Genomic DNA, 26,506 nt, shown 5'->3' with positions numbered 1-26,506 from the left:
GACAGGTGCCCCAAGAACAGATGCATAACTCTTACCCTGCTAGCCCCCAGCCACTCCATCTTTCCCACCCAAGGAGCCCAGAAAATGGAAATCCTTCTGACATCCCACTTAGTGAGGGGACACTGCCACCTGGTGACACCTGCAGGAATACTCAGCAGCTTTGCTGTCATGGATTGCCTCCAGCTCACAAAGTCCAGAGGGGAGGCCCCCATAGCACTGTATACACGAACTTGGCCTCCATGGTTGGCTAGGAATGAGGGTGTCTTTTATAGTGGCATCAGTGAACAGTTATGGAAACATAGAAAAGTAGAGCTGGAAGGTCCCTTAGTAGGTTACCTAGTCCAACCACTGGTTCAAGACAGGATCAGCTCTGAAGCCAACCTAGTTAAGCACTTCTCTAACCTGTTCTTAAAAACTTCAAGCACCACCCTCAAAAAAACCTACCAAGCATCATGCACGAAACATCAAAATCACCCTTTAACTTGCCAAAAGTAAAGCAGGGGAACAAGGGCACTGTCTATATCCTACCACTGCAAGGACAAGAAGTCATGCAAAAAGGGTGGCATGTTTCCTGCTCCCCTTGGAGACTGGCAGAAGAACACCCTGGGCAGCAAGACTGCTCTGATGCACTGTAATTATAGCACGTTGCAGAAGACTTGATTAATCAAGTCTGCTGGAGCACAGTAATTACCGTGCTCCAGCGGACTCCAGCGTCTTGTGTCTCAGCATCCCTGCATTGAAAAATAGTGCAGGGATGCTTTAACTAAAGCTCATCTGATGAGCTTTAGTTAAAGCGTCACCACCACCATTTTTCAGCATTGGCACGCTGATACATGAGACGCTCCAGGCCCTTTAATTAGCATGGTTCTCAAAGCCACTCTAATGAACCTGTTCAGCCTCCACAAGAGAAGGCTGAGGGGGGATCTAGTGGCCTGTTACAAACTAGTCAGAGGGGACCAGCAAGCACTGGGGAAGTCCCTGTTCCCCCAAGCACTACCAGGAGTGACCAGGAATAATGGTCACAAGCTGGCAGAGGTTAGATTCAGGCTAGACATCAGGAGGCACTACTTCACTGTCAGGGCGGCTAGGATCTGGAACCAACTTCCAAGAGAAGTAGTGCTGGCTCCTACCCTGGGGGTCTTTAAGAGGAGGCTGGATGAACACCTTGCTGGGGTTGTTTGACTGCAGTACTCTTTCCTGCCATGGCAGAGGATCGGACTCGATGATCTGCTCAGGTCCCTTCTGACCCTACCAACTAGGAAACTATGAAAACATCTCCCCCGCACACTCCCAGAGCATGTGTATAAATGCCCTCTGAGTCTTGGCACATCTGACAGCTTGCAAAAATCAATCAATCCAATAATTCATAGGAATATCTATGAAGCACATATAATACAGACACTCACACACTCTTCCCCATTCACTTTGGATTCCTGTTAGCAAATGAAAGGGACTTTTCATCTTAGAAAAGCTACTTCTCACTGCAGTGATGGAAAGGCCTTGGTGCATGGAAAGGGCTGTGATGTCATGAGTAACCAACAAGACACAGATCTGCATTTGGTGCAAATCAGACAAAGCCCCAGTGACACTGTTGTTTCACCCCAGCTGAGGTTTAGCAAAGGGGAAAATGAGGATGTGAGATGCCAGAATTTGTTTCCATAAGACTATGTGACCCTCAGAGGGAAACAGTGTGATATGAGCAAAACACCTTTCACTGAATCCAATTTCTGAACAAGAATTTTCCAAAAATTTTCAGTTCTCCCCCAAAATGATATTTCCTCTTTTTTTTTTTTTACCCCATTCCTTCTGGAAACAAATGAAAAAGCTAAGACCCACCAGTATCCCCGCTCCAGGGAACAAATCACCACTCCCACATGAGATGATTTCTGATCAGCTCTGCCAATTGGTGCAACCAGCAATTCCCTTTCTCCCATCCCCAGCCTGCTTCATGGATTAGCCTAACCATCCTCCCAACTCTGGGGGGAGGGAGGGCACAGCCGCAGGTCTGTAGAGAGTCCTCTTTCCATTTTCCCACCCTACACCTACCTGCGTGACTTTCTCGGTGACGTTCTGGGTGCGCTCTGTAACCTTGTGGGGTGCGATGATTTCAATCTCCGTGGTGGAGCCTGAGCGATGCTTCTCCAGGTTGAACTCCACAAAGTTGAGGGTGAACTGGGGGATCTGGCTGATGGTGCGGTACTTCATGAGGTCAGAGTCTGAGGTGAAGTTCTGGGGGCTGGGCTTGACATGGGAGGCCTCTGAAACGCAGGAAGAAGGAGAGGAACTATCAGGAGGACATCATAAACAATGAGGAACCGTTCATTGCTCGAGGGTCTGTGGATAAGGGAGCACAGGACAAGCTTCCTGAGAGAAGGTGCCACTCCTCTGCCTGGGGAGACAGCTCTGCTATGGGGCCATGCTGTGTATCTGTATGCCAAGGTCCTCCAAACAGGCAGGTGCTCTTTGGAGCCCAGCCTGAGCACTGGAAAGGATCTGATTGTCAGAAAGAGGATCCACATTTAAAAATAAAGGCTCTTTCAGGTATCTCAAGCCAGACACTACAAGGTGGAGGGGCTTGACTCCCTGCCAGTCTCTGAGGGCTGTGGTGAAACAACCTGAATGCCAAGAGCTACTCACCAGGTGCTAGGGCAGGTCAGTGTGGCCAGCACTAGCATCCAGCACTGGATACAGAATATGGATGAAACAAAGTGTGTCTAAGGGCATGTCTACCTCACTTCTGTACTGCTGTGGAGAGCAGCTTGGAGAGGCATGGCCCCACCTGCCTGCTCCTGGGCCACCTGTGCCAAACACAGATATGAGGCAAAGATGCCACTCTAAGGACACTCACTACCACCATTCCCAAGTGTGCTGGTGACATGGAGCTCAAGAGCATTGGCTTTGGCAAGGGGGAGCAGCAGTGACAAGTGGGAGGACCAGGGAACTTCTGGGGGCACTTCCAAGAGCTCAGCAGAAGTGGCATGGACATACTTTCAAACTTGAAATCAGAGGCAGGTCCTGCCTGGCTTTGTAGGTCTCAGGGAAAACATCCAAATAGTTGTTGGGCTTTATAGTTTACTGCTCCCTGGGCTGGACCAGCTGTTCATCCTGCTTCTCACTAGCAGAAGAGGGTGGAGCTTTGTCTTGTATGTCAGAGGCAGCAAGCCTGGAGTTGGATGATCTGCCTACAAAGGCCTCATTTATCCCAGCTAATCTGTCTCCTGTAGGCAAAGGCAGGCTTGTTCTGTTTGTGACATTTTCTAGTTTTTTTTCAGTGTAGCTGAAATGTTTCTATCACTGAGGCTCCTAGTTTCTGCCATGCCTAGTAGACCTCACTGGCAGGAAATCTGTCTTAGAAGACTCCCAACTTTTCAGATGTAGCCAGTTAACATTAGTCTTCCCTTACTTCATTCCCTATTCTCCCCAGTGAGACTTTTTTATCCCTCTTTCAGAAGTGCCCTGGCTCCCTTGGGGCTTACACACTCTGAATATTTGTGTCTCCTGATCCTGGCCCCATTTTGAGGGAGCCAAGCAGCACAAACTCTTTCCATCTCCTAAATTGATCCTCCAGGGTCTGGATCAGATGATCAAGTTATCCAGATGATCAGTGTTGCTTTTGAATCTCACACTTGTGTATCAACACTATCTCACAAGAATGAGGTACCTGGAAATGAATGCAGAATTGCAGACGCACTCACTCCAGACCCTCAAAGGGAAGAACTATTCCTTCCCCACTCCAAAACATGAGGCCTCTGCATCTTCAGGCCACAAGAGAACGAGCACTGCAGCTCCCATCTAACTGATTGTCTGCTCTCAGTTGGAGGAGCCAGAAGGTCATAACAGCAAAATAAGGGTGAGATTCATTGACCTAACACTACTTTCATGGAGGTCAGTAGAAGCAGAGTTTGGCTTGTGATGAGCATATAGCAAAAGCCCATCCTAAGTGGCCAGATTTTCAAATGTCCTCAATGCACAGTGGCCTTACTGGGTGCCAAGTTCAACTGAAGCCCTAGCAAGAAGTACCAAAATAGAAGATATTGAGAATTAAACCACTTTGCAGTCTGCCCTTATTTAATTGTCTGTGCTCTTTAAGAAACCCAGTTCCAGTAGTGTACACTGAGTCTTTGAAAATCTGTTGAGAATGTTGTCCTCAGTTTGTCTCAGCATCTCTGCTTTTCAATTCCTTAGTTAAATACACTAAATTCTCATCTCCTGGATGCAATTCTTTTCTGAATTCAGGCTCACTGCATTATTTTCTGCCCACATTTCTTGGACTTCCTGCGCAACTGCTCTGGTGTCTATGGACCTTTGTGTTTCTTCCCAAGCTGAGATCATCTGTGTTTTTCACTGACAAGCAGTGTTGATGGTGCTCCCAGATTAAATTGTTCCATCTCTGACCCATCTATGATGCACAGGGATTATTTCTACTATATCCATCATATTCACCAATACAAATGGACTCCCACACACTTTTTCCTGAGGTGGGCAGGTGATCAGGAAATAATCTGTTTAATATTTGCTGGATTTACAGAGCAAGCAAGATAAATTTATTCAGACATTCACGCACAGAGACACAAACAAATCTATCATCTACAGGCTGAGAGAGAGAAACATTTGGACTTTCCAAAACATGAAAACACACTGAAGTCAGTTTACCCTTTTCAAGGTGGCCCCCTTCTCTTTACTTCTCTAGGAGAAGACAAGGTAGGGTGAGAAACTCCCCCAGGAAATGTCACAGGAGTCCAGAGGAGGACTTGTCTGCTGGAAGAAGGTCTGCTTCATCCTCCCCCTTGGTAATGATATAACTGCGTGTGTTTTACCCCTACCTGAGTTTGCCCTCCTCTCCCTGCATTTTCTCTGGAACTCAGACCTCGTGGCCTCAAAGTTGTCCAAGGAGGAGACCCTGCGGAGGCTGTGGAAGCTGCCCCTGGCGCGCAACCGAGCCAAACCCCAGGCCGCGTATGACCCTGGTGGTCTCAGGAAGGGAGGCTCTTGTTTCGGGGACGAGTGATGTGTGGTGGGGATGGCCTCCAGGCTCGGCATCCTCTCCCTTTCCAGGAGGGACTCGGTCTCTGACTGGACACAGTTCTCATTGGGTGGAGTCTTCAAGTCCCTCATAATCAAGGAGTCGCCACCAGGCTTTAAGACAGCCAGGAGAAAGTGTTTTATTAGAAGGAGTCCTTGAATGCTGGGGGATGAGGGGGAAGCTGGGTAAGGACAGAGGAAGGGCAGAGGGCTGGGGAGTGCTGCCATTTTGTGGGTTAAGGTATTACTTGCAGGACTGAGCACACCCTGTGACATAGCTATAGCATTCTTGGAAGCCTAGGTGTTCCTCCCTGATTCCTGGTGTTACAGTGGGACCCATCAACCCACTCCTGCTCTACTAAGCCTGGGTAAGCATGGGGGGAGATGTTGTGCAAAGGGAGGAAGGGGGAGTTATCCACTATGATCAAGCCAATAGCAAACAGGAAGCAAACCAGAGCAGGAGCAAAAGAGCAGGTCCCCATAGTGGCTTTACCATGGTATGAGGTTGCTCCTATCCAGGATGTTTCTAGGACTTAATGCACAGACATCTACTGCCGAATGTATTCTGCCCTCTCCTTTTTGTCTGCTACAGGAGTTTTAAAGCACAATGTTCTAGGTCCTTGACATGCGGTTAATAGATGCTGCCTGTTCTACACTGCACTTCTAGGCCTTCCTATCCCACGGTGCCTTCTCTTTTTTGGAGGGCATGAGGAGGTAATCTGTATTCAGAGATGTGTAAATACAGGCAGGAAAAAGCAACCAAGCCCTAGTGTGGAACACATGTTGCATGAAAGCTCAGTGCCCATGACCGTATATCCCGCATGCCTTCTATTGAATCTGTTTATGGGCTCACCAGCTTCCAGGCACCAAAGGATTAAAGAGTTTCCTAACATCAGTTGGAGTAAAAAGCCCAAACTGTACTCTTCAAAATGTCTCCAGATTTGGTTTGCCAGAGACTCGGTGCTATTCATGAAGTGGATTTGATTCTTTTAATGGGAAACCATTCTCACCTAACTTTACCTCACCTCACCCAAATACCCCACCAGCCAAAATGCTGCCATTAGTTCAGCAATGTATGGGCTCTAGGACCCACCAAACCATTATCTTTGCTGCTGAGCTCCATCTGTTCCTCAAGAAACAAAATCCCTCTTGTTTTGGATTGGCCCACTCTTTTATTCTAAGGTTCAAGGCCTTTTCTGCCTAAGTGAGGGTGCTTAGTGGATTCCAAATGCTACCACCTCTCACTCCTTACACCGCTGGCTCCCTCTATTTCTTCTGTGTTGCTATCACTAGGGTAAGACTCCACTGAAGGCAACAAAAAGTCAGGCTATCCCAGGGTATCACAGCAGGTATCTTCTATGTGGATACAGTGAGGAACATTGCAGCATGCCAGGCAACTTCTACCTGGACATGCCTAGAATCTCTCACATGGTGCCTAAAACCTTGACATAGGCACCTTTAGGTGTCTAAAATCTTGACATACCTAGAACCTTTGACCACACTATGGCTACCCTGAACCTTCATGTACTTATAACCCCTGACAGCATGATTATAACTTTGAGGTCCCTCAACTAAAAACTTTGAAGGGTATAACAGATATCTAAAACATACCGACACCACTGGGCTGTACAGCTGGTATAGTCTATGTGGATATACACTATATACTTGAAAGCACAGCAAAGGTCTTGTACCTGGACATACCCAAAACACTGATTATCACCACAAATGCCTTACACCTGAATATATCTACAATGTTTGGATGTACCTGGAACAACTGGCAGAACAGCAGGTATTTGTTACTTGGACATATGTGGAATGTGTGTAGTATCCAAAAAGACTACGAAAGCAGCAATCACTAAAGCGAAGTAGACACTAAAGACCAAGAACATTTCCCCTACCTCACCAGGTTTACTATGCTAATCCATCAAGGACGACAAGCTCTTTGCTGCCATAATGCAAGGGAAGAGATGGACAAAAAGCTCATTAGAACTTACTGAGATTCAGTACTTATGGTCATCCATGGTGGTAGCACATAGATGGGCAGGAAATATTTAAGAAAATGTGTGGTATCAAGGAATGTTTGCACCAGAATCCTGGAATTATGCCTCTGATTTTTATAGACCCTATGCTATGCCCACTGTTATCATCTCCAGCCAGCATTACACTCTTTCCAAGGGACAGTGTGTTTAATGTGTTTATGCAACTTTCCAGGCTCTTTCCTTACCCAGGTCATTCTAGAATCTTGAATTACAAGCAAGTTAGATTTTAGCCGTATCCAAATCCAATCTCCTACCCTGTGCACACGGATATGTGTGCACTCCCTGCTCCTGGCTGGAAGAAGAGCTTTTCAACTGTGTGTTACAGGCCATGTGCATTTAGCAGGAAGTGGGAATTCTCTTTTAGCTCTTGGTGTCCAAAGGTTTTGGAGTAAAAGGTTCTGGGTTCTGTCCTCAATGAAGTTCCAAGTGACTAAAAAGGCAACAAGCAAGCAATCCCTGACTGGCCAGTGGCCACAGTATTAGCTCAGCATTTAACTATGAAGAGAGAAACCCTTAGATCCAGACACTGCACTACCCACAGCAGCTGCTGAAGGGGGCAGGGTGGGGAAGAGCTGAGGAAGAGCACTGGGTCCTGACCTAGGGAATTGGCTTATATGGTACAAAGTCTATGGTTACCTTTCCATAGTCAATGGCTACTCCATCAAACTCACTGGTGGGCAGAGATTTCCGCTGGATTGTGAGTCGCCGCAGGGACGGGAGACTAAACTTCAACCTCCTACCTTGACCTTGTTAAAAAGAAAAACACAAACAAAACACAAGAGACACAAATGTAACCTATCTGCAAGCAATGATGGGAGCTCTGAGCGAGGTAGATGAAGCAGGAGGGACAGGACAATGGGCACAGCTGAGATGAACTCAGCCAGAGGAAGGCATTCATGCAACTTTCCTGGTGGGACTGCTGCCTATGGGCTGGCATAAATACTTGGCCACACGGGATCCTGCTGGTCAGCACTGACTGTTCTAGTGACAATGGCAGAATCAACAGGAGGGATGGCTGGAGAGTCTGCCTCTGGTTCATCCCAGTCCCTAGAGCCAACAAATGGTAGCAAGCTTAGGTGCTACCTATCTGGGGCTGACTGGGATGGGCATCCTGAAGGGGAAAGATTTTGCACCCCATCTGTCTTGTTAGCTGGGCCCAGCACTAGCACTGTTCCTGAACCATGCCAGAGGGATGAAATCCTACACGGCACTGACAAAAACACAGGCCAGCTGGGATTCCTTAATGGAGTCAATGTCTCACAGCACAGTGTAAATCCACATGGAGAGGTTCACTGGCAACAGGACCCAGATCTTTGACTACCAGCTCTGTCCAATCTTCATGTGTAGTGTAGATGCCCAAAAGCCTCCTCTCAGCCATGTAGGCGGGCTTTTCAATGCATTTCATGTCCCCCGCTTCCTACTACCACTCTTGCTGCTACCTAAGACTTGTGCAGTTTGACCCGGCTAGTTTATGACACCTTCTCCTACGCCTTGCCTGGCAGAGGAATATTTTGGGCTCAATTCTCCCTTGCAAAGAAATATCATCCTTTGTGCTGCATACTTATTGCACGCAAAGTGGGTGATGCACACTTGGGATTTTCAAACCCATCAAAAGGACTTGGATGGAATGGGAACTGAGCATTTGCACCTTCTGAGAAAGCTTTGAAAAATCAGGCTAGAAGCAGATTTCACATCAAGAGCTGCATTAAAAAAACAGTAATGTTGCAGAGCCAAGCAGTCAAATGTAGGAATTGGCAGGGTACATGTGTCTGTGGCCCCTGCCCCACTGGCATTCAGGCAGGGAGGAAGAAGTCCTCAACTTCTGAATATAGAGGGGACAGGAGTTGGAGGTACAGGGGGGCAGTGGAGTAGACGGGGACAAGGAGGCTGGGTCTGAAGGTAGAAGTGGGGGAAGACAATTGACTAATAACTGTAGGAGTGCAAGATTAAGGATTGGGGGAAACAGACTGGCTTGGCAAGGAGACAGGGATCAGGTGCTTGATGGAGACGGGATACTCAGACAGGAAACCAGAGATAAAAATAGGATGTGGGGGAAGAATGAGATTGAACAAGTAGCTGGGGTAAGACTGAAATGGGAGATTAGTAGGCTGGGGACACATTGGGGGAGGAGGTGGGGAAGGAGATACAGGAAGAAAACTGGAGCTGGCTGGGTTATGAGACAGGGACAAAGTCTTGGTGGGGCCATTGATGTCAGATGAGGGGTCTGGAGAAAGAGGCTGGGACAACAAAGTAATGGGCCTGAGGATCATGGACTGGACTGCATGGCCAGTGGGGTGGGAGAGAGAGATTGGTTAAAAAGCCAGGAGGCAGCAGCTGGGACTCGCTGAGCAAGGAGACTGGAATGGAGCTCAGGGACAGGGTGTGTGACAAGGGTGACGGGGAGCCTTGAAGGGAGACAATATAAATGAAGAAAACAAGCATTGGACTGTGCCTGCTACAGTACGCTTCCATGAAAACCACATGCCAAAGGCTTTATTCTGCTCTCCTGATGGCCAGAGGGTGACAACCTCCTACTGCTAGCAGTTGTTCCAATACTTCAAGTGGCAGCAGGGGTCTGTGAATTGCATCTGGAGGTCCCAGCCCTGCAGGTGGCCTTGTTAGGGGTGTAGGGGTAGGAATAGGAAGCTATAGAAATATGTTTCCCCCATGTGATTTTTTAACTTTAACAACTATCCAACTACAAAGAAACCCCCATACAAGAACCTTGCAAAGGCTGTGGCATCAAGTACTCCAAAGGACAGGAAATGCTAACAGTAACGCTGCCTGTGCAACTTGTGCGTGGATCAGGGTGCAGACTTATTACAGGGTCACATACTATTTTTTCCTCACAAAGCCCCTGCCCTTCAATTCACAAGATACACCATGTCCTGGGATGAACTGGGGGCATGCAGCAAAGCATACACAGAATCATAGAATCCATGAGTCGGAAGGGACCTAGACAGATCATCGAGTCTGACCCCCTGCCAAGGGCAGGAAGGAGCACTGGGGGTGGGAGGGGTCATAAGACCCCAGCCAGGTGTCTATCCAGTCTCCTCTTGAAGATCCCCAGGGAAGGTGAGAGTACCACCTCTCTGGGAAGCCTATTCCAGGCTCTGGCCACCCTTACGGTGAAGTAGTTCTTCCTAATATCTAACCTAAACCTATCCTCCCTCAGCTTGTGGCCATTGTGCCTGGTGACTCCAAGGGGGGCCCTGGTGAACAGACTTTCCCCGAGTCCCTGCTGGTGGCCCCTGATAAGGTTATAGGCAGCCACAAGATCCCCCCTCAGTCTCCTCTTGTGGAGACTGAAGAGATTCAGGTCCCTCAGCCTCTCCTCACAGGGCTGGCCACGGAGGCCCCCAACCATATGAGTGGCCTCCTCTGGACCCTCTCTAGGTTCTCCACGTCCCTCTTGAAGTGCGGCGCCCAGAACTGGACACAGTACTCCAGCTGCGGCCTGACCTGATTACCCAGACAGGCTCACATGAAACACACTGTCTGGAGGAGCCCTGCCCCTTTTGTTAAAGCTGGAAGGTGTGGACTGAATGAGGCAGGGGGTTGCAGGAAGAGACAAGAGGATATCAGGTGGAGAGGAAGAACTGGATCCTATGTCAGGCTTTTCCAGACTTCCCATGTGATTCTGGGCAAGTTACTTAAATTAGACTTCTCAAAAGTAAGCACTAATTGCGTGTTCCTCATTTTCCTGATGCCCAACGTGAGCCCTATGGGTCTGAAATGCTTGGGCATTCACTGCTGTAGCTGAAGCCAATGGATGCTGGACCATATATAGTACTGTGTGATCCTTAGCCCTCCAGATCCAAGGTGCTTCAGACAGGGCACCCAAACTAATGGGTACTTTTGCCCTCAATCTTTTTGGGCTTCAACTCCCATCTGTGAAATGGAGATAATGCCACTTCTGAATCTCACTGGAGTGTTGTGGAAAGACTTTCATTACAGTTCATCAGGCCTTCAGATGCTCTTGGGATGAGCACTACAGAAAAGCCCAAGAGGAAATCAATGAGTCTGTGTGCAGAACAGGGTTTGCATAGTGCACAGAGCCCATAAAGTGAACACTGGAGAAAACAAAAATACAGAACAGCCACTCATTAAGTGACCTGGGTACATCCTGTGTGCTCAGTGAATTGGGGTCCTATGGACACATTGCATGTGTTTATGAAAGTTGAGACTATCATGATGCACCCATACAAGAGGCTAGGCTAAAGCAGAACGTGCAGTTCTGGCATCTCCTACTCCAGAGCACAGGATGTGGCAATCTTAATAAAGGTATTTTAACATAAGCTTTAGTGTGCACACACCATGTACTCTTCAGGGTGTGTACACACAATCTTCATACCTGCATAAAATCTAGTCACACAGATTGAAAATGTTAAATAATTATTAATCTATGAGCATCGATATTAATATTCTAAATACAGTACAATTCAGCTACACTGATCATGGTTAGAAGGTACAAAATAGGTATGTTCCAACATTAATTTAAAATGTACTGATACATATATTTGAATATTAATACCCCAAAATAAATACAGACATGCATTTATAGACACTGATTTACATTACTTCATATATATTTACAAATGTACACATATGTTAGAAATAAATATCATATATGTGTATACTTTTTGGTATAAAATTTGTTTGCTTATTAATTGCGCTAGTGTAAAAATCTCTTATCTATATATGTTTATGTTACTAATACACACCTATTAATACAGCAGTCTACATAGTTTGAGTGTATACACTTTTTAATGGTAAAGCATTTAAATTTCATGTTAAAGTATAGATACTACATTTATTGTAAACATTCCCAACGTAGCTGAATTGTGCAACATTAATGGTAGCTCACTACATTTTTAAATATATTGTTCATCCAAATGCATACAGGTATGCATATATTTCATACATACGCACACTACAGATTGCATAAAACCCTCCAAACTGATCTGTTATTGCATCTAATGTTACATCTAACATTAATCAGTCTTATGCACATTTATTCATACCATATACATTCATATATTTAAAATGCCTCATGCTACATGTATCATATAATGTATATTGTTCAGTGCATCTACATAGGTGTATATTTGTATTAAGATGTATGTTGGTTATTTATATTGTTAAATAGCATTGAGGAAGCAGTGACTGGGCTTTTAAAGGTTTCCTCTCTCTCTCTCCACCCTTCCTAAATTCAGGCTAGGCGTTGGACTACATAACCTATGGAGGTCCCTTCACCCCTACTTCTCTATGATTCTATGAATTTCACCCAGTTCATGCAAGCCCCTGAAACACTTGCACTACACCCACATTCTCAAAAACAAATGAAGTGTGACAGTGTTTGTAGGAACATGGCCTTAGACTGCAAACTGTTCATGATGCAGCAAGGCTGAGATGTTTAACTAAGAGGCAAGGAAATACAAGAGCCATAAGACTACAGGGTTCCAGTGTACATCTCTGCAACACCACCACATGCATCACTTCTTCTGGGACCAGTGCAAGAACACAGCAAAGCCCACTTTCTGAAACAAGCCCTATGTTCCTGTCACCTCCAAGGAATTCCAGCCCCATCAACAAAAGCACATTTAGAGGCTTTCTATGTCCCCCAGCTTTGAAGCAGGTTGCAATTCCTCCCCTGGTTCCCCTCCTCCTCCCCTTTGCAATTGTTTGAGTGGAGATGGTCTCCACATTCAGGTCAGTTCTTGGATTTCATAAGCACCTAAAATTTGCCATATGGGGTCAGTGTACAGGTCCATCCAGCCCAGTATTCTGTCTCTTAGTGGCAGAGAGCGAATGCCAAAATGAAGAGTATTTATGCAGAGCTTGTCTCCACTAATCTACCCCCTGCCCCTTTCCCCCTGCTGTTTCCAGCATTCAGAGAACAAGAAAGTCCTAATTGGGAAGCTGCACCCCTATCATGTTTCATACCCACAGATGGATATTTTCTACATGAATCTGTCCAACCCTCTTTGGAGCTGGTTAAATGACCAGCCTTTATAGCACCCTGCAACAATGAGTTCCAGCAGCTAATTACACATGGTGTGAAAAAAAAACTTCCTTTGCTTTGTTTTCCATCTGCTCCCTAATCACTTCCTTGTATGACCCCTACTTCTAATATGGTGAAAGAAGATGAACAGTAAATCCCTATGGATGTTCTCCATGCCATTCATGCTTTTAGATTTCTTGTTGAAGATCTCTTATTTCATCCTGCTGGTGACCAGGGGAATTTAGAAGTGAGGCTGGTCTTTCGTTCACTGAGGCACATAAAGGGCACTGAGACATTCAGGCCCCTGCTCTAACCCTTTACATAACATTCACCTGTTGGGTCAGGGGCGAGGGGATTGAGCCTGCCTGCAGGAGTCTGAGGAACCTGCCTGCAGCTGAGGAGCTGCCCCTCTCCTACAGCCTCATCCCCAACTCTCAGCTCATGGGCTGTCTGCAGGTAGGAGGGGAAAAGGGGAGGGGGAGCGAGCTGCTGGCTGGGGTTTGCCTGGCCTGAAGTGGGGTAGGGAAAGCTGGGAGGTGGGGGGGCTCCGATCCACCCACTCCCCTCTCAAGCTGGCTAATCCCCAGCCCACAGCTCGCTTTCCCTCCCCATTCTCTCCTGCTGACAGCCCTGACTGTGCCTCAAATTAATCCTGGGGAGCACAAGTTCCCTAAGGAGCTCCAAAGTGAAGTGCCTTCATTTGATGAGGGTTAATTTGTCACACAACTGACCACTTTAAAAGCAGTTTGCAGCTATTCACATATGTCACGGCATGGCTATAGAGTGCTTTCAGGGGGCTGATTGCATGACAAATGTAACCTCTGTCTGTGGCCAGGGTATATGAGCTGGCAAGGACAGGCATGAGAGTCTCTCTCACCCACATCACAGGGGAAGAGATTAAATGTGGAAAAGGACTCAGGCTGCCAGTTGTAGAGAGTCCTTGTCAGCTTCTCCCATGGGAGAGTGCTTTTTGCCCTGTCCTTCCTGGGTTGGAGGAGCAGGGAGCTACTACAGCTTCCTGCGATCATGAAACCCTGTGATCATGAAATGGGAGGTAAATGCACTGACTGCCCCTAGTACCACCTGCAGTACTGAAGTGAAGTCCTTTGTGTGGGTGACATTGCTGCCCTCTGCTGGGATAGGTCCTACAGTGTAAGTCCTGTAGGACATATACTGGTAAAAGTGACTTCCCTCTTTTGCTAGTTTCCAGGGCCACCTGTACAGTGAAATCAGACGGGTTGCAAGTCCTACTCCACTGTCACCTCTATGTCCCCATGGCCACTGTGTGCAGTTTAGCAACACGTGGGCTTCTCAAATGGCCACATATTGGTTACCAAGCTGCTGTAAGTGCCCAGGTGCTGATTGGGGCCAGATGCAATACACAAGCACAGAGGTGGAAGTCACACTGGGGGATTGGGGGGGGGGGGGGAAAGGGAGGGTGGCTGAAGAAGGAATCCAGTTCAAACCTTCATACTCTCTGCTTCCTTCAGCCACAGCTCAGCATGTGGGACTGTGTTTGCTCTGGTTTTTTTTGTCTCATTGCTCTTCTGGCTTTCATCAAACTCCAGAGCTTCAAGCCAGCCCACTTAGTATGACTGGGCTGCTCAGATCATCACCCCACAGGCATCTCTATTAGGACTTTCACATGAGCTGATAAACAACAAGGGCCAGATTTTCCAGGACCTGATTCCCACTCCGGGGCCAGTTAGAACTCACCTCCCATTAGGCTCCTAATAAAGACAAGGCGATCCAAAAACCTCAGCACCTAAACTCAGTAGAGGGAATGGGACAGGTGAATCCTGTTATGGTGAAGATTGCTCAAGACAGCCACAGGATCCAGACAACCACAGGCTTTATAAAATTATTGGGTGTGGCCCTTTGGGCTCAACAGAAGGAGAACAGTACCCTTTATGAGTGAAATGAGTTGTACATAATGGGGACCACAGTCCTAGGACTAAGCCAGGCAGCAGGTAAGAGCTACATTAGGGAGATTAAAAGGGGCTTCCCTGACTGCAAGCTCACCAGCTGGGATAATAGTTGCAGACTGTATGGGAGGGAGCAAGAGGCACTTGTGAGTATGACCATGAGGCCAAACAGAGAGAGAAGACTTCTGGGGTACAGAACTCATGGAAGCAGCAGATCTGGGAATATCTAAGCAAGGGAATTCCCTGCTGTTGTCGGCTTCTGCTTAGTTCAAGAAAATGGGACTTTGTGCACATTCTTTATAAATAAACAATTTTACACAGAGAATAAACCCTACATGTCCACAAAGAAACAGTGGTACGACGTTCCAAATTTTGCCTAAATGCTTAGGCCAAAGGGTCAACAATATCAAACTAACCAACTGTATTAGCTGAACTAAGATGCTTCCTAGCAGATGTACAAGTGACAGTAACAATCAGTTGCAGTTATAACAGCTCCAACACCTTGATCCATGATTTTCTGAAACATTCCTTTTTTAGGACAAAGGTTTCCAGGCATGGAAAGATAAGTGAACTTTTAAAGGAAAGCTAAAGGAGAATGTGAGTCATTTTGGAGCAAAAAGAAACACAAAACTAAACTCCAGCCTCCTAAAAATATATCATGCATTTTTCCAACCAACAGTCACAACTCAGAAACAAAACGATTTTGAAGTCTGCAATGCTCTGAAGGTCACAATGGATCATATGTGGAACCAAACTGATGACAAAGTTGGAAGATGTGGAAAAATTATTTCTGAGTATGGGCATCTCTAAAGCAGTTATTCTGTAACATCTCTGACACATCCAGGGTGCACAATGCTATCCTAATGACATGAAAAACTCACTGTTCTGAAACCAGGCTGAGAAATATTTATGCTCTTAAGTGATGATAGAAAAAAAAAATCACAGAGTTGCTTTCTTCCAACACTGAACAAGGAGCTCTAATAGAATAAAGTGAAAAGCAAAACTGCCCTCTCTGCTTCATTGTAAACCTTCTTCCTGGAAGCATCTGAGGTCTCCCTTGCCTGGCTGTGGGCAACACAGACAGGAAGACAAGTGTTCTTCTCTTACCCCTAGCACATTGCCCAGTGTATCGTGGGTGCACACAGCCCTGGCCTTGACTCTTCACTGTTCTGTGCTGGATGTTGCCACTCACACCAAAGAGGAGTGGGTATACATGTTACCACTTTGGTAACACCTGGTAACATTTCACACCCACTTTGTACTGGTGTAAGTAACTATCTGTGCTGTAAGGCAGGGGAGAATCAGGCCCTACACAAACAGCACAAAGCTTTCACAGCACACCCAGGTCTCTAATCCTTTTCATTACTGACAATGGGATGTGCAACCCTTGCAGTTGCACTTTCAGTGGCATCAACTGGGGCAGCATCTGCTGCCATCACTCCTAGCCTGTTGCTGTTGGCTCAGGGCAGTGGTTCTCAGTGGTTTCAGGGTCAGGTTAGCCCTCCACAACTTTTCTGAATGTGATAGCACCCATCATTGAGAACCACTGCCATGCTTAACTTAGCTCCGTAGTTCTCAACCAGGTGCTCCTGCACAGGGTAAAACTGCCTCACATCCAAACTGGGAATGGCAGTGGCATGCATGATGGATGGGAAAGCCAGCCTGTGCTGCAGCCCCTTCTGGCCCGATCCTGCACCTCCTGGGCACAGAGGTACATGGAATAGGTGGAAGTGTCCTGTGTGCCTTTTTTCCGTGAGGAGTGAAAATGGGGGCGCACTTGGGGAAGGGATGCTGCTTGAGCCAGCTCCTGTCAGCTTTGGGGTTATCAAAGAAACCTAATGCAGGAGGAGTATGCACATGTCTCAGCCCTGCATATGGGACAGTTTTATCTGGCTGCAGCAGCAGCACCTCTATTGCAGCACCCCAGTGGGTGTGTCAGGGCACCCCGGGGTGCCCCAGCACCCCTGCTGAGGAACACTACCCTATGTACTCCCACCCCCCTTGGATGTGTCCCATACATGCACTTAGGGTACAGGGATCACAGCCCAGGGTGGAAGGGCCACATGGAGTTATAGGGGATTGACTCTTTATAGCTGAGTGGGGTAAGGGTACATGGGAAATATACTGGACCTGAGGTTTTGTAGGAGACTAGTCAGTTCAGAGCCATTGATCCCAAATCTTGGCCTTCCAAAGGGCAGCTGTGGCCCCATAGCTTTGGGGAAGAGGGAAGACAAACTGTGCCTGCAGGAGTAGTGGTAGGCCAGCTAGCCAGCAAAAAGAGCATGTGGTGTTTCCTTCACTGGTGGGTCCCAAGGACAATGGGCCTTATTCACTGCATGATGGAACAAGAATGGCTCTAATGATGCAAGCACAGCTTTGAATGGGGCTGCAGGACACAGGAAGACTTTGGGACCCTGTGTTCCAAAATAATACAGGCCTGCCACTGAGTCTCAGTGCAACGTGGTTTTCTTAAATCCCCGCCTGGCATCACTGCTCCTGGAAGGGACGTGTGGCTACACCACACTATCTGCACAGAACAACGGTCTGTGTGCGGAGTAGCATTTGTATGGGATGAAGAACTAGTTCACTCCCTGGAGGGTGTTTCAAACACTCACTTAAGCTGATACCACTGCAATCAAGACAAACCTGGATTGCTCACAGCACAGGCTGATTCCACCTGTGCACAAGTACAACAAGCCAACAAATGGGGAAAGGACACAGAATACAGTTTACTGCCTGGAAATATATTTAAAGGGAAGCATCACATCATCTAGTCTCCATAATAACTTGACTAGCAGTGCTAGATTTTACATATATTCTCTACACCTGAGGACAAGATCCACAGAGCAGACAATCCACAAGACAGGAAGTATTTCAGAATATAAAGAAGATGGACAGTGCTTCCTCAGAAATCCTCAGATAATTATTCCCAGTCCTCACACTAAGCTGCTGTTTGATCCTGTACAAGCCACTTTCCTTCTCTGAGTTTCTGCTGTTCCTTCCAGGTCCAGTCAGACTGCAAGCTCCTTGGGGCAAGCACTATGACTGTGTGTCTATACAATTCTCTGATCTTGGAAGAGAAATCCAAGTGTCACTCTAACACAAGCAGTGCTATGGATCTGCCTTGGAACTTATGGGTAGAATTTGGTCCTCTTGGCTCTGGGCTCCTGAGAAATGTGTTTCCTACCAGGGGTTGAAATAAGGACAAAACCCCAAGGAGTGCATCCTGGTGGGCTGCAAAGCTGTGTCACCCCTGATCTCAGGTCTGAACCATGGAGAGGCAGTGTCATGAGAAGGGATACAGGGGAGAGGTCAGACTCCACATGTCATCACCATCCAGGTCTGAGAAACCAAGAACAAGGGAAGGACCTGACCCCATGGTTGCTCCAGCCCAGGAAGGAGCAGGCTGGGGAAGATGCTGATCTCCAGACACCCTCCTGGTGCTAAATGAGTCAGCAATGCTTGTCTGTGGTGTTCATGAGACCCCAGAGCCTTTCTTCCTCAGAATACTGACTCTGACAGTGACCACAGACTAGAATACCTGCTAGGAACTCTGCTGTGTCCTGTCATGGAGTGTGGGGAGGGGACCCCTTCCTGATCTCTTGAGTGATCTGCTGAGATCCTGAGGCATGAGATCAGCTTCCTCCCTAGCATCCTGCCTAGGGTCATACTAACTGGTAGACAAGAGCTGTATTGAGAGTACCTTCCCATCCTCCTGCCCTGCTTCTCCCCATTTTGGATGCTCTCACTCCACGGTGAGTCATTCCAAACAGCCCACAATGAGAAAGCAAGGGGGTGTTAGGACAACAGGTCAGCCAGTTGACTGGGGACTGGGGCTCTGACCCTCCTCTCTAAGCTATGTGTATGAAGACATGTAGGAAGCAGACTCTGTGTTTGGAACCGCAAACAGAACCAGCTAGGCAGGCCACAGGTGAGCCATGGGTGGACAGCAGAGGTGCAGATTGGTGGGAAAATAATGGCTACTGCCCCCAGCTTCCAGTAGTACACTGGAAATGAGAAGGCTGAGCTGGGCTCAAGGGGCTGAGCAGCCTATGGAGGGAGAAGCATGCAGGAGAGTTGGGGGCACAGGTACTATATGCTGAATATATATCCTGCTTCTAGCAAAGTCCAGGAGTGGGTAGGGATTATAGAGGGTTACACAGTACATACATATAGCAGGGGTATGCACAAAGGAGGAGCAGGTATAGACAAGTTAGAGAGCAAGTTAAAGAGAAAACACAGCTTGGGAGGGCTGGGGCTGCACACAAGGCACAAGATTTGGTGCTAGATATACGTGTGGGGGCTGATTGGGTATGAGCAGCAGAGACTCTATGTGTTCCTATACATTTGCAGGGAGGCTGCTCCAATGTACTGTAATTACAGCGTGTTGGAGCAGACTTGATTAATCGAGTCTGCTGGAGCATGGTAATTGCTGCACTCCAGCAGACTCCAGTGTCACGTGTATCAGGGTCCCTGCACTGAAAAATGGCAGCGGGGTGCTTTAAATCAAAGCTGGTTCAATGAGCTTTAGTTCAAAGTACCCCACCACCATTTTGTAGTGCAGGTACGCTGATACATGTGCTGTTCAGGGCACTTGCAATTGCAGAAGACTGGAAACAGTGATCTAGGTGGGCCCAGGTTATAGTCCTGTGCTCCTAAGGGCTGGGCATAGTGTGTGCGGACGAGACGAAGAGATGCATGATGTCACAGACAAAGCCTGGCAACCTGGGTTTGGCTGAGCTGTACAGGAGGTCTAAGTTATAAGTGAGGCTGGAGGGCAGGGCCTGGGCATCTGAGTTCTGGCTGTGGAGCATGCTGAGGAAAAGGCTAGGTGTGGGGAGGGCCAGCTGAGGGCAAGATGTCTAGGGGGTCCATTCCCCTGGATGATGGTTCTACCCCAGGACCCCCAGCATTATAACTCAGCTGTCTTTAGGCCACAGGGTGGGGACTCCATCATTCCCTGTGCAGAAATGCTTCCTCCTCTTACCCTCACTGCACAGTACTGGCTCTCCATGGATCTGGGCTTAGCAGTAGCAAAGTCTCTGAGAACTTCCTTCGGTCATGGACTGGTCCCCCGAACCTTCAGCAAGATAGGCACCCAAAGTCAGGGGTAAGGGCCCTGTACCAAGCCACCAGCTGCCTGTCCCCCAGTGACAGGCACCTCTGAGTTCCAGAGAAAATTCCAGGATTGGATTTGCCAAGCAGAGCTGACAGCCCACAGCACACTGACTCAGGGTCCCAGGGCAACACTTACCTGAGCGCCAGCTCTGGGACAGCCGATGGTGGAAGCTCCGGCTGGCGCTCTTGGCCATGAGCTCCGCCAGGTCTTCAAAGTTGAGGATGAACATAATGACAGACCCCTCCTCGTTCTTCACTGGAACCACGTCCACCAGGCACCGCAAGCACGATGCTGCCATGGGAAAGAGAGAAGAGGTCAGACTGTGCCTGGGGGAAGGGCACCTACAGCCCCTGTGAGACCTGTGCTTGGGTCTACTACATGCTCAAGAGCATGAGACCCCTGGGGAGATTTGGGGAGAAATCCCATATGGTGCAGCTAGTGAAAAACATTTTGGGCTCTAGGAGGGTGGCTGTGATGCTAGCAGCGCCTCTCTGTCTTCCTCCAGTGGCTGAAACATGGAGAGAGGTTTGTGAGTCTACCCCTGGCTCTAAGGCAGCAGATTCCAAGCAGTAGAGCCTTCTGCTTCCAAGAGCAGAGGTCCCAGAGTCAGTCCTGAGGGGTCCAGGACTTCCATCTCTGAGACAGTTAAAACAAGCTCTTACCTAGGGGCGACCCCACAGGCTGCTGTGGCAGAAGGGCAATGACTGTGACACCCTACCCACAAGGCTAGCTCTGGACTGGTATGGGGTACAGTGACCTGGTTTTGAGTTCTCAGTGCCCAGAGAGTAACATACCTGCTGTTGGCTGGGAAGGGTGACTGAGGGATAGAGACCTGGGATCAGGGACCTGGAGGGGCATGGTCACGGTCCTGCTTGCCTACCTGTTATCTACAGTGTTGCTCTATTTCTGCTGCACGAGGCTTGCCCCACTCAAACCGAAGCAGGCAATGTGCATGACAGACTACTCCCTGTCAATGCTCACCACAGGGGATTGGCAAGGGCTAGATGAGGGGCTACAGTTTTCAGCCAGGCCAGGGGATTCTCAGTGACTTGGGCACTCAGAACTAAGTTGGCCCTTTGTCCCAAGCGCCACTCTGGCCTTTGTCCCACTCTCCAAATTGAAATCTCCTGAGGTCTGGAGATTCCTCCCCTTTCCCAGTACCAGACGGATAGGGAGGAGCAGAGGCAGTCATTTTGGAGATCACTGGTTCGGTACCTGGAGTGACTTCACATGGCAGTTATAAGGAGCATCACTAGCAAGGGCCTCTAGCTTTCAGCCTAGAGCAGGAGCATTCTGTGGGGACTGCAGTGGCTCCCCAGAGACCCCACCGGATGCATTTTCCTGTTGCATGACCAGTGTGCCTCCCCCCCGCTGTGCAAATTGACCCCATCCCCCAATGCTGCTAACATTGTGCTGGTAATTCCCACTGCCCCCACTGCTGCAGTGTGAGCAGAACCCTTCCTCCTCTCCCCACTTCTGCCACATGAATCTTCCTGGTGCCACCATCATGTGGGCATTCCCCCCCACCCCATCATGTGAGCCCCTGCTGCTGCCATGACTATGCATGTGATCCCCCACCTGCTGCTGCTACTCAAGTAGCCCAAGCCCCACACCCAAGCTCCTGAACTGGTGGTGTTGCACAGGCAGCAAGCTCACCGAGCCTCCTGCCACACTGCCCTGCCCCAGAAACCCTGGCCACTGCCACTGCAGTAGCTGGAGCAATGGAATCAGCAGTAGCCATAGAGGAGCCCAAGGGCTGCACCTTAACCTCTCATGGGCTTAATGCAGCCCACCGGCTGCCGACTGGACAGTTCTGCCTTAGAACTACATATGTGCATTGCTGTGCTTGAACCAAGAGCCTGGGCTCCTTGGCCAGGCCTGTAATGGACTCAAATTGATTGTGGGTCAGGCACCTGTGGCACTCACCAGTTACATCTAACCCCCAAGTTGTCTTCGTCCCCCTGTGCACTGTGCACCACTGGGGGGAAAGCCATCCAGTCACAAGGTAATATCCCCTGGGGCTGGGGATTCTTGGCAAGCCCCTTGGGCACCCAGCCATTAATCCCTGAGGTTTGTTCCTTTGCGTAATTAATTGTGACCTGATAGCAATGGGATCAGAGCAGCGGGACTGCACATGAAGAGACTTGCTTTCCACCTGTGGCTCACTGTACCTCTGGGGGCTCCTGGGGTCTTGTGCTGGCTCAGCGTGCCCAAAAGAGCAATTGCAGAGGCAAGAATGCCCAAGTCATCTGGATCCCATGACACATGGATATGAATGACAGAGGATTTGGGTCCAGGTGGGCATCAGCACAGTGTCCACTAGCATTATCAACCACCCCTGCAGCTTTGCCCCACAGGCCCCACAACTTCACCACTCCCTGCAGCTCCCCTGTACTGAGCAGTCCCAGAGAACCCTACACCTGCCCCTCTTCCCACCCCGTGTCACTCACCAGCTTCCCAAAGAACTTCCCAACACATTCTCTTCTTTCCATTCATTAACGCTTCACAGACCCCCACTCCACACCCTCCCCAAGGGACACCACATCCTCTTACAGAAGAGAGCTCCTGGTTCAATAAGGTCAGTCCCTATTATCACAGACATCTCATTACAGAATCCCTTACTTCAACTGATCTAGCTCCATCCAAAGAGCAAGCATGGGCCTTGCCCCCAAGGCCACTGTAGGGACACTTTAGGGAGTCTGCTCCCAGACCTCTCTCCTCTGGTGGGTAGAGTCCTCCTTCTCATTCCCAGCCTAAGTCCATTTGTGGCCAGCTCAAACCCCTTTGTTACTGTGCGAGCATTGTCCTTTACCTTAAATAGCTCTTCTCTCTCTCTGGTGTTTGCCTCAATGTATTTATAGAGAGTTATCACATCCCCTCTCAGCCAACACTCTACTGGGATAAACAAGCCAAGTGCCTTTCTGCTACTCTCTTAGCACAGGCTCTCTAGTCCTTGCTTAGTCCAGCAGCTCTGCACCTGGACCAGCTGGAGCTCTTCTCTCTTGAACCCAGGTGACCAGAACTGTACACTGGATTCCAGATGAGCTCTCAACAGTGCCTTGTGCATTATTACAGCTGGAATGTAGCACTTGATATATCCTAGCATAGCATTTGCCTTTTTCATAGCTGCATCACACTGAGTGTTCTCATTATGACTGGCAAATGCCCTCAGGTCTTTCTCCTCTTATGTTCCTTCTAATTCATGAGGTCCCAGCTTCCAGTACTTTGCATTAAGCTGCCTCCTATTTCTATTACTCCAATCCTCAAGGACATCCTTCTCTCCCTCTATGATTTTCTGATCTTCCCCTGTACTGACAATGCCTCTCAATGTGTTTGATCACAAAAGTTCATTATCACATACCTACAGTTTGTGCCATGGTCACTGATAAAAATATTAAATAACAACTGTCCCAAGACAGAGCCTTGAGGCACTTCACCACACACATCCACCCAGCTTGATAATTCCCTTTTCAGCATAATCAGCTGTCATCTCCATTGCACCCAGTTTCTCACCTCCCTGACAACTGTGGTGTTAATCTTGTACATTTCTGCTCTCCCCGCACTCACCTGCCACTCCTCAGTCTCTAGTTCCAGTATTTCCTAGAGTCTGGCAATATGTCCACTCCTCCAGCTTTTGTAAGCTTTGAACAGTGGTAACCTCACTAGCCTCTATGCTGGCCCAGGGCCTCACTTCTTTCCCCCACCTCCCAAGCCATCATCCCCTCTAGTCAGCAGCCTCAGGTTAGCAGAGTAAACAGAAGTAGCCTCTGAGCTCCCCCAAATCATGACACATGCTGGCCTCCTTGCATGGTTATGAGCAGAGACTAAGCAGATATAAGCAGCTACTCTCCAGTGGTGCAGACAAAGCCTTTCACTGTGTTGGTGGCCCAAGAGAGGACAACTCTTCCAGGATGGTGCAGCAAAAGGGGGATAGTGAGTAGCTGAAATAGTGCTCAGTCTTGCCTCGGTTCAGCACCCCAACAGCATCCTGGCCACACACCAGCCAAGTAGGCAATTTTTGCAAGCCCTCAGCAATGAGCAGGATCAATGTCTACAACAAAGTAAATTGGGCCAAGACATTCTGGAGAGATGAATGCATCAGATATTTTTAGAGGGGCTGGGATAGATTATGAGCTGATTTTACAATGGTAAGTCTGACCAGAACTGGTCATTCCCTTCTCCTAGAGCCACAGTTCTTCCCACCCTAGCTCTTGTCCCAAGCACAATAATGCACTCTGGACCTCTCTCATTAAAGAACAGGAGCATAATTCACACCAGTCCATGTGCCTTCACAGACTACTGGCCTTGTCAACCAACCTGGTATTGCTCTTTGATGAGGTTATAACTCTGGCTGATGAAAAGCATCTAGACAGACATCATGCCCTGAGGCGTCTGCAAGGAGCTGGATTCAATCCTGCCTGACACTGTGATTAAGGAGCTAATACTAAACAGACTTAATGGCGGGGAAAGGCCAGTCAGGATTTCTGTGATAAGTCATGCTCTTGGGAAAGCAGGGCGCTCCAGCCAAGCCAGGATATTTTTCAGGATGTACAGGTTTCTGTCAGAGGTTTGAGGTCCAAGGAGAGGGGGGCATCTTTAAAGTGACCAGAGAAAGAGGAATCCAAGGCCTGGCTTGTCAAACTCAAAAGAGATGGATTGCCATAATTCCATCTCACAATCTAAAAGTTTTTGTGGCCAGATCAGTAGCAACAGCAAGGTCCTGGCCCTCTGGACCTTTTCTTCACAGGCACTAGGACCCTGGAACCTTTCCCAATGTAAGGCCAAGTGAAGTTTGATCCTCTCCCAGACTGACCTCCACCTTTCCTACTACTATTTATCTTCATAACCTGCTACGCAAAACAACCTCCTTCAGTCTGTTCCCCACCCCCTTGAGGTCTCTCACCCTTTGTAGACATCCAGAAACCACCCAGCTGAGTCTCACTACTGGACAGGGCAACTGGGCCCCCTGCTGAAAAGCACCAGAAGGAAAGGTAGCTGGTCCCACCCAGGTGAAACTGGCCCACCTCCAGTTAGAGAGCCAACCAGCCTGTGACAAAGATCCTCTTATTCCAGTGAAGGATGGAAACAAGTTTTGAAACTTTGCACACTGCCACACACTTGAACAGTCATCCCCTTGTCAGCTATACCACATTGCCACACATTAAACAAATTAAAGACTGGCTAGTTGATAGATCATAATAGTCAAGTGGGAGCTGTACAAAAGGTCCCACTGGGATCTGTTCTCCACACTACAACAATTTTTGTCAGTGCTTGAGAAAATGAATGTGCTACAGAACTCAGAACATGGGAGAGTCAAGGACTTGGAAATCTGGCTATAAAATGTGCCTTTCAAGGAAGTCTCTAAATAAACTCAGAGGGTTATTTTTTTCAGGACAGTAATTTTATATTAATTTATTTTTAACTGCCAGTTGAAGTGTTGGTAATTAATAACTCTGGAAGAAATATGAAGGTCAGGTGTAGTCATCTAACCTCATTACACACTCTGCTTATAATTGGCTAATAGCTAATTGCCATGCAAGTACTATGGCAACTCTGGGCACTGGTTTAAATGGGATCCTAGGCTGAAATCCTCCCAGCTAAACAAAAGAGTCTCTGTCAATTGGAAGAGTCCGGCATTCAGGTGTTATGGGCTTGTTCCTTCTCAAGAGCAAGAGGACCTGGCTTGCACATTTACACAGGGGAAGGAGGAGGTGTGGGCTGTCCTCTTTTCCTTCTATGCACATCTGTGTGTGTGGGAAGGGCACTTCCTGTGGGGTGGCTGTTCCCTTCTGCGTAAATGAGGTAAGAGGGGGCAGGGCTTTGCACCCCTCTCCTACACAATGGCTGTCAGGGGAGTAATCCTGCCATGAGAAGTGGAACGGGCAGGAAGGGAGTGGCTCAATGGGAGGTCTCTTGTTTCTTGGTTCAGTTTATTTCTGAAGTGGTCCACCCTGAACTGCATTTTACCTGCGACTCATAAGTGATAGTATGCTCCAGCCCCTAGTCAGTGACTGTCATTAGCATTTACCATCCTGTGCAGACTTCTCAAAGCCCAACACAAGCCTGCAGACACCCCTGCAATGGAACTAATCTGCATTCACCTCAGACCCTGACTCAGGCTGTTCAAGACCTCCAGGGCAGCTGTAAAGACAGACCTAAGATCCACCTGTTGAAATACTGAGTCTAAAGTAACCAGTATAAATCACTGTGGCAGGCCATCAATGAACATGTTTAGGTTCCATCCAGGAGTTTGGACACACATAAATGTGTCAGTACATTTTATGCATGGGGAAATTGAGGCACAATAGGTGTAATGGCTTGTAAATGTCCCAGGAAAGTCCATTGCAAAGCCTGAGGTAGAAAGGAGATCTCCAGATCTATCTGCCTGTCAGCTACT

The 26,506-nt window shown here is 48.2% G+C and overlaps 1 protein-coding gene across 6 annotated transcripts in view; it reads right to left on the bottom strand.

The window, feature by feature from the left end:
* The window catches only part of KCNH6 (potassium voltage-gated channel subfamily H member 6), a 128,236-nt gene that overhangs the window by 47,949 nt on the left and 53,781 nt on the right, over positions 1 to 26,506 (bottom strand). For 4 of the 6 annotated variants that reach the window (XM_090044165.1, XM_090044163.1, XM_090044166.1 and 1 more), the window contains exons 3-6: positions 20,245 to 20,400; positions 7,698 to 7,807; positions 4,824 to 5,136; positions 2,047 to 2,258 (exon numbers count right to left, since the gene is read on the bottom strand). In XM_090044165.1, coding sequence (XP_089900291.1) covers positions 2,047 to 2,258; positions 4,824 to 5,136; positions 7,698 to 7,807; positions 20,245 to 20,400 — 791 coding nt within the window. The remainder of the gene's footprint in view (positions 1 to 2,046; positions 2,259 to 4,823; positions 5,137 to 7,697; positions 7,808 to 20,244; positions 20,401 to 26,506) is intronic. The other 2 variants (XM_090044169.1, XM_090044167.1) reach the window with 1 other exon arrangement.

This window comes from Crocodylus siamensis, chromosome 4, assembly GCF_052110815.1.
Source record: "Crocodylus siamensis isolate JL-2025a chromosome 4, ASM5211081v1, whole genome shotgun sequence".
In the NCBI taxonomy this organism is placed as follows: domain Eukaryota; kingdom Metazoa; phylum Chordata; order Crocodylia; family Crocodylidae; genus Crocodylus; species Crocodylus siamensis.
Note: the sequence above shows the minus strand (reverse complement) of the source record. Positions and strands in the feature narration are given on the sequence as shown.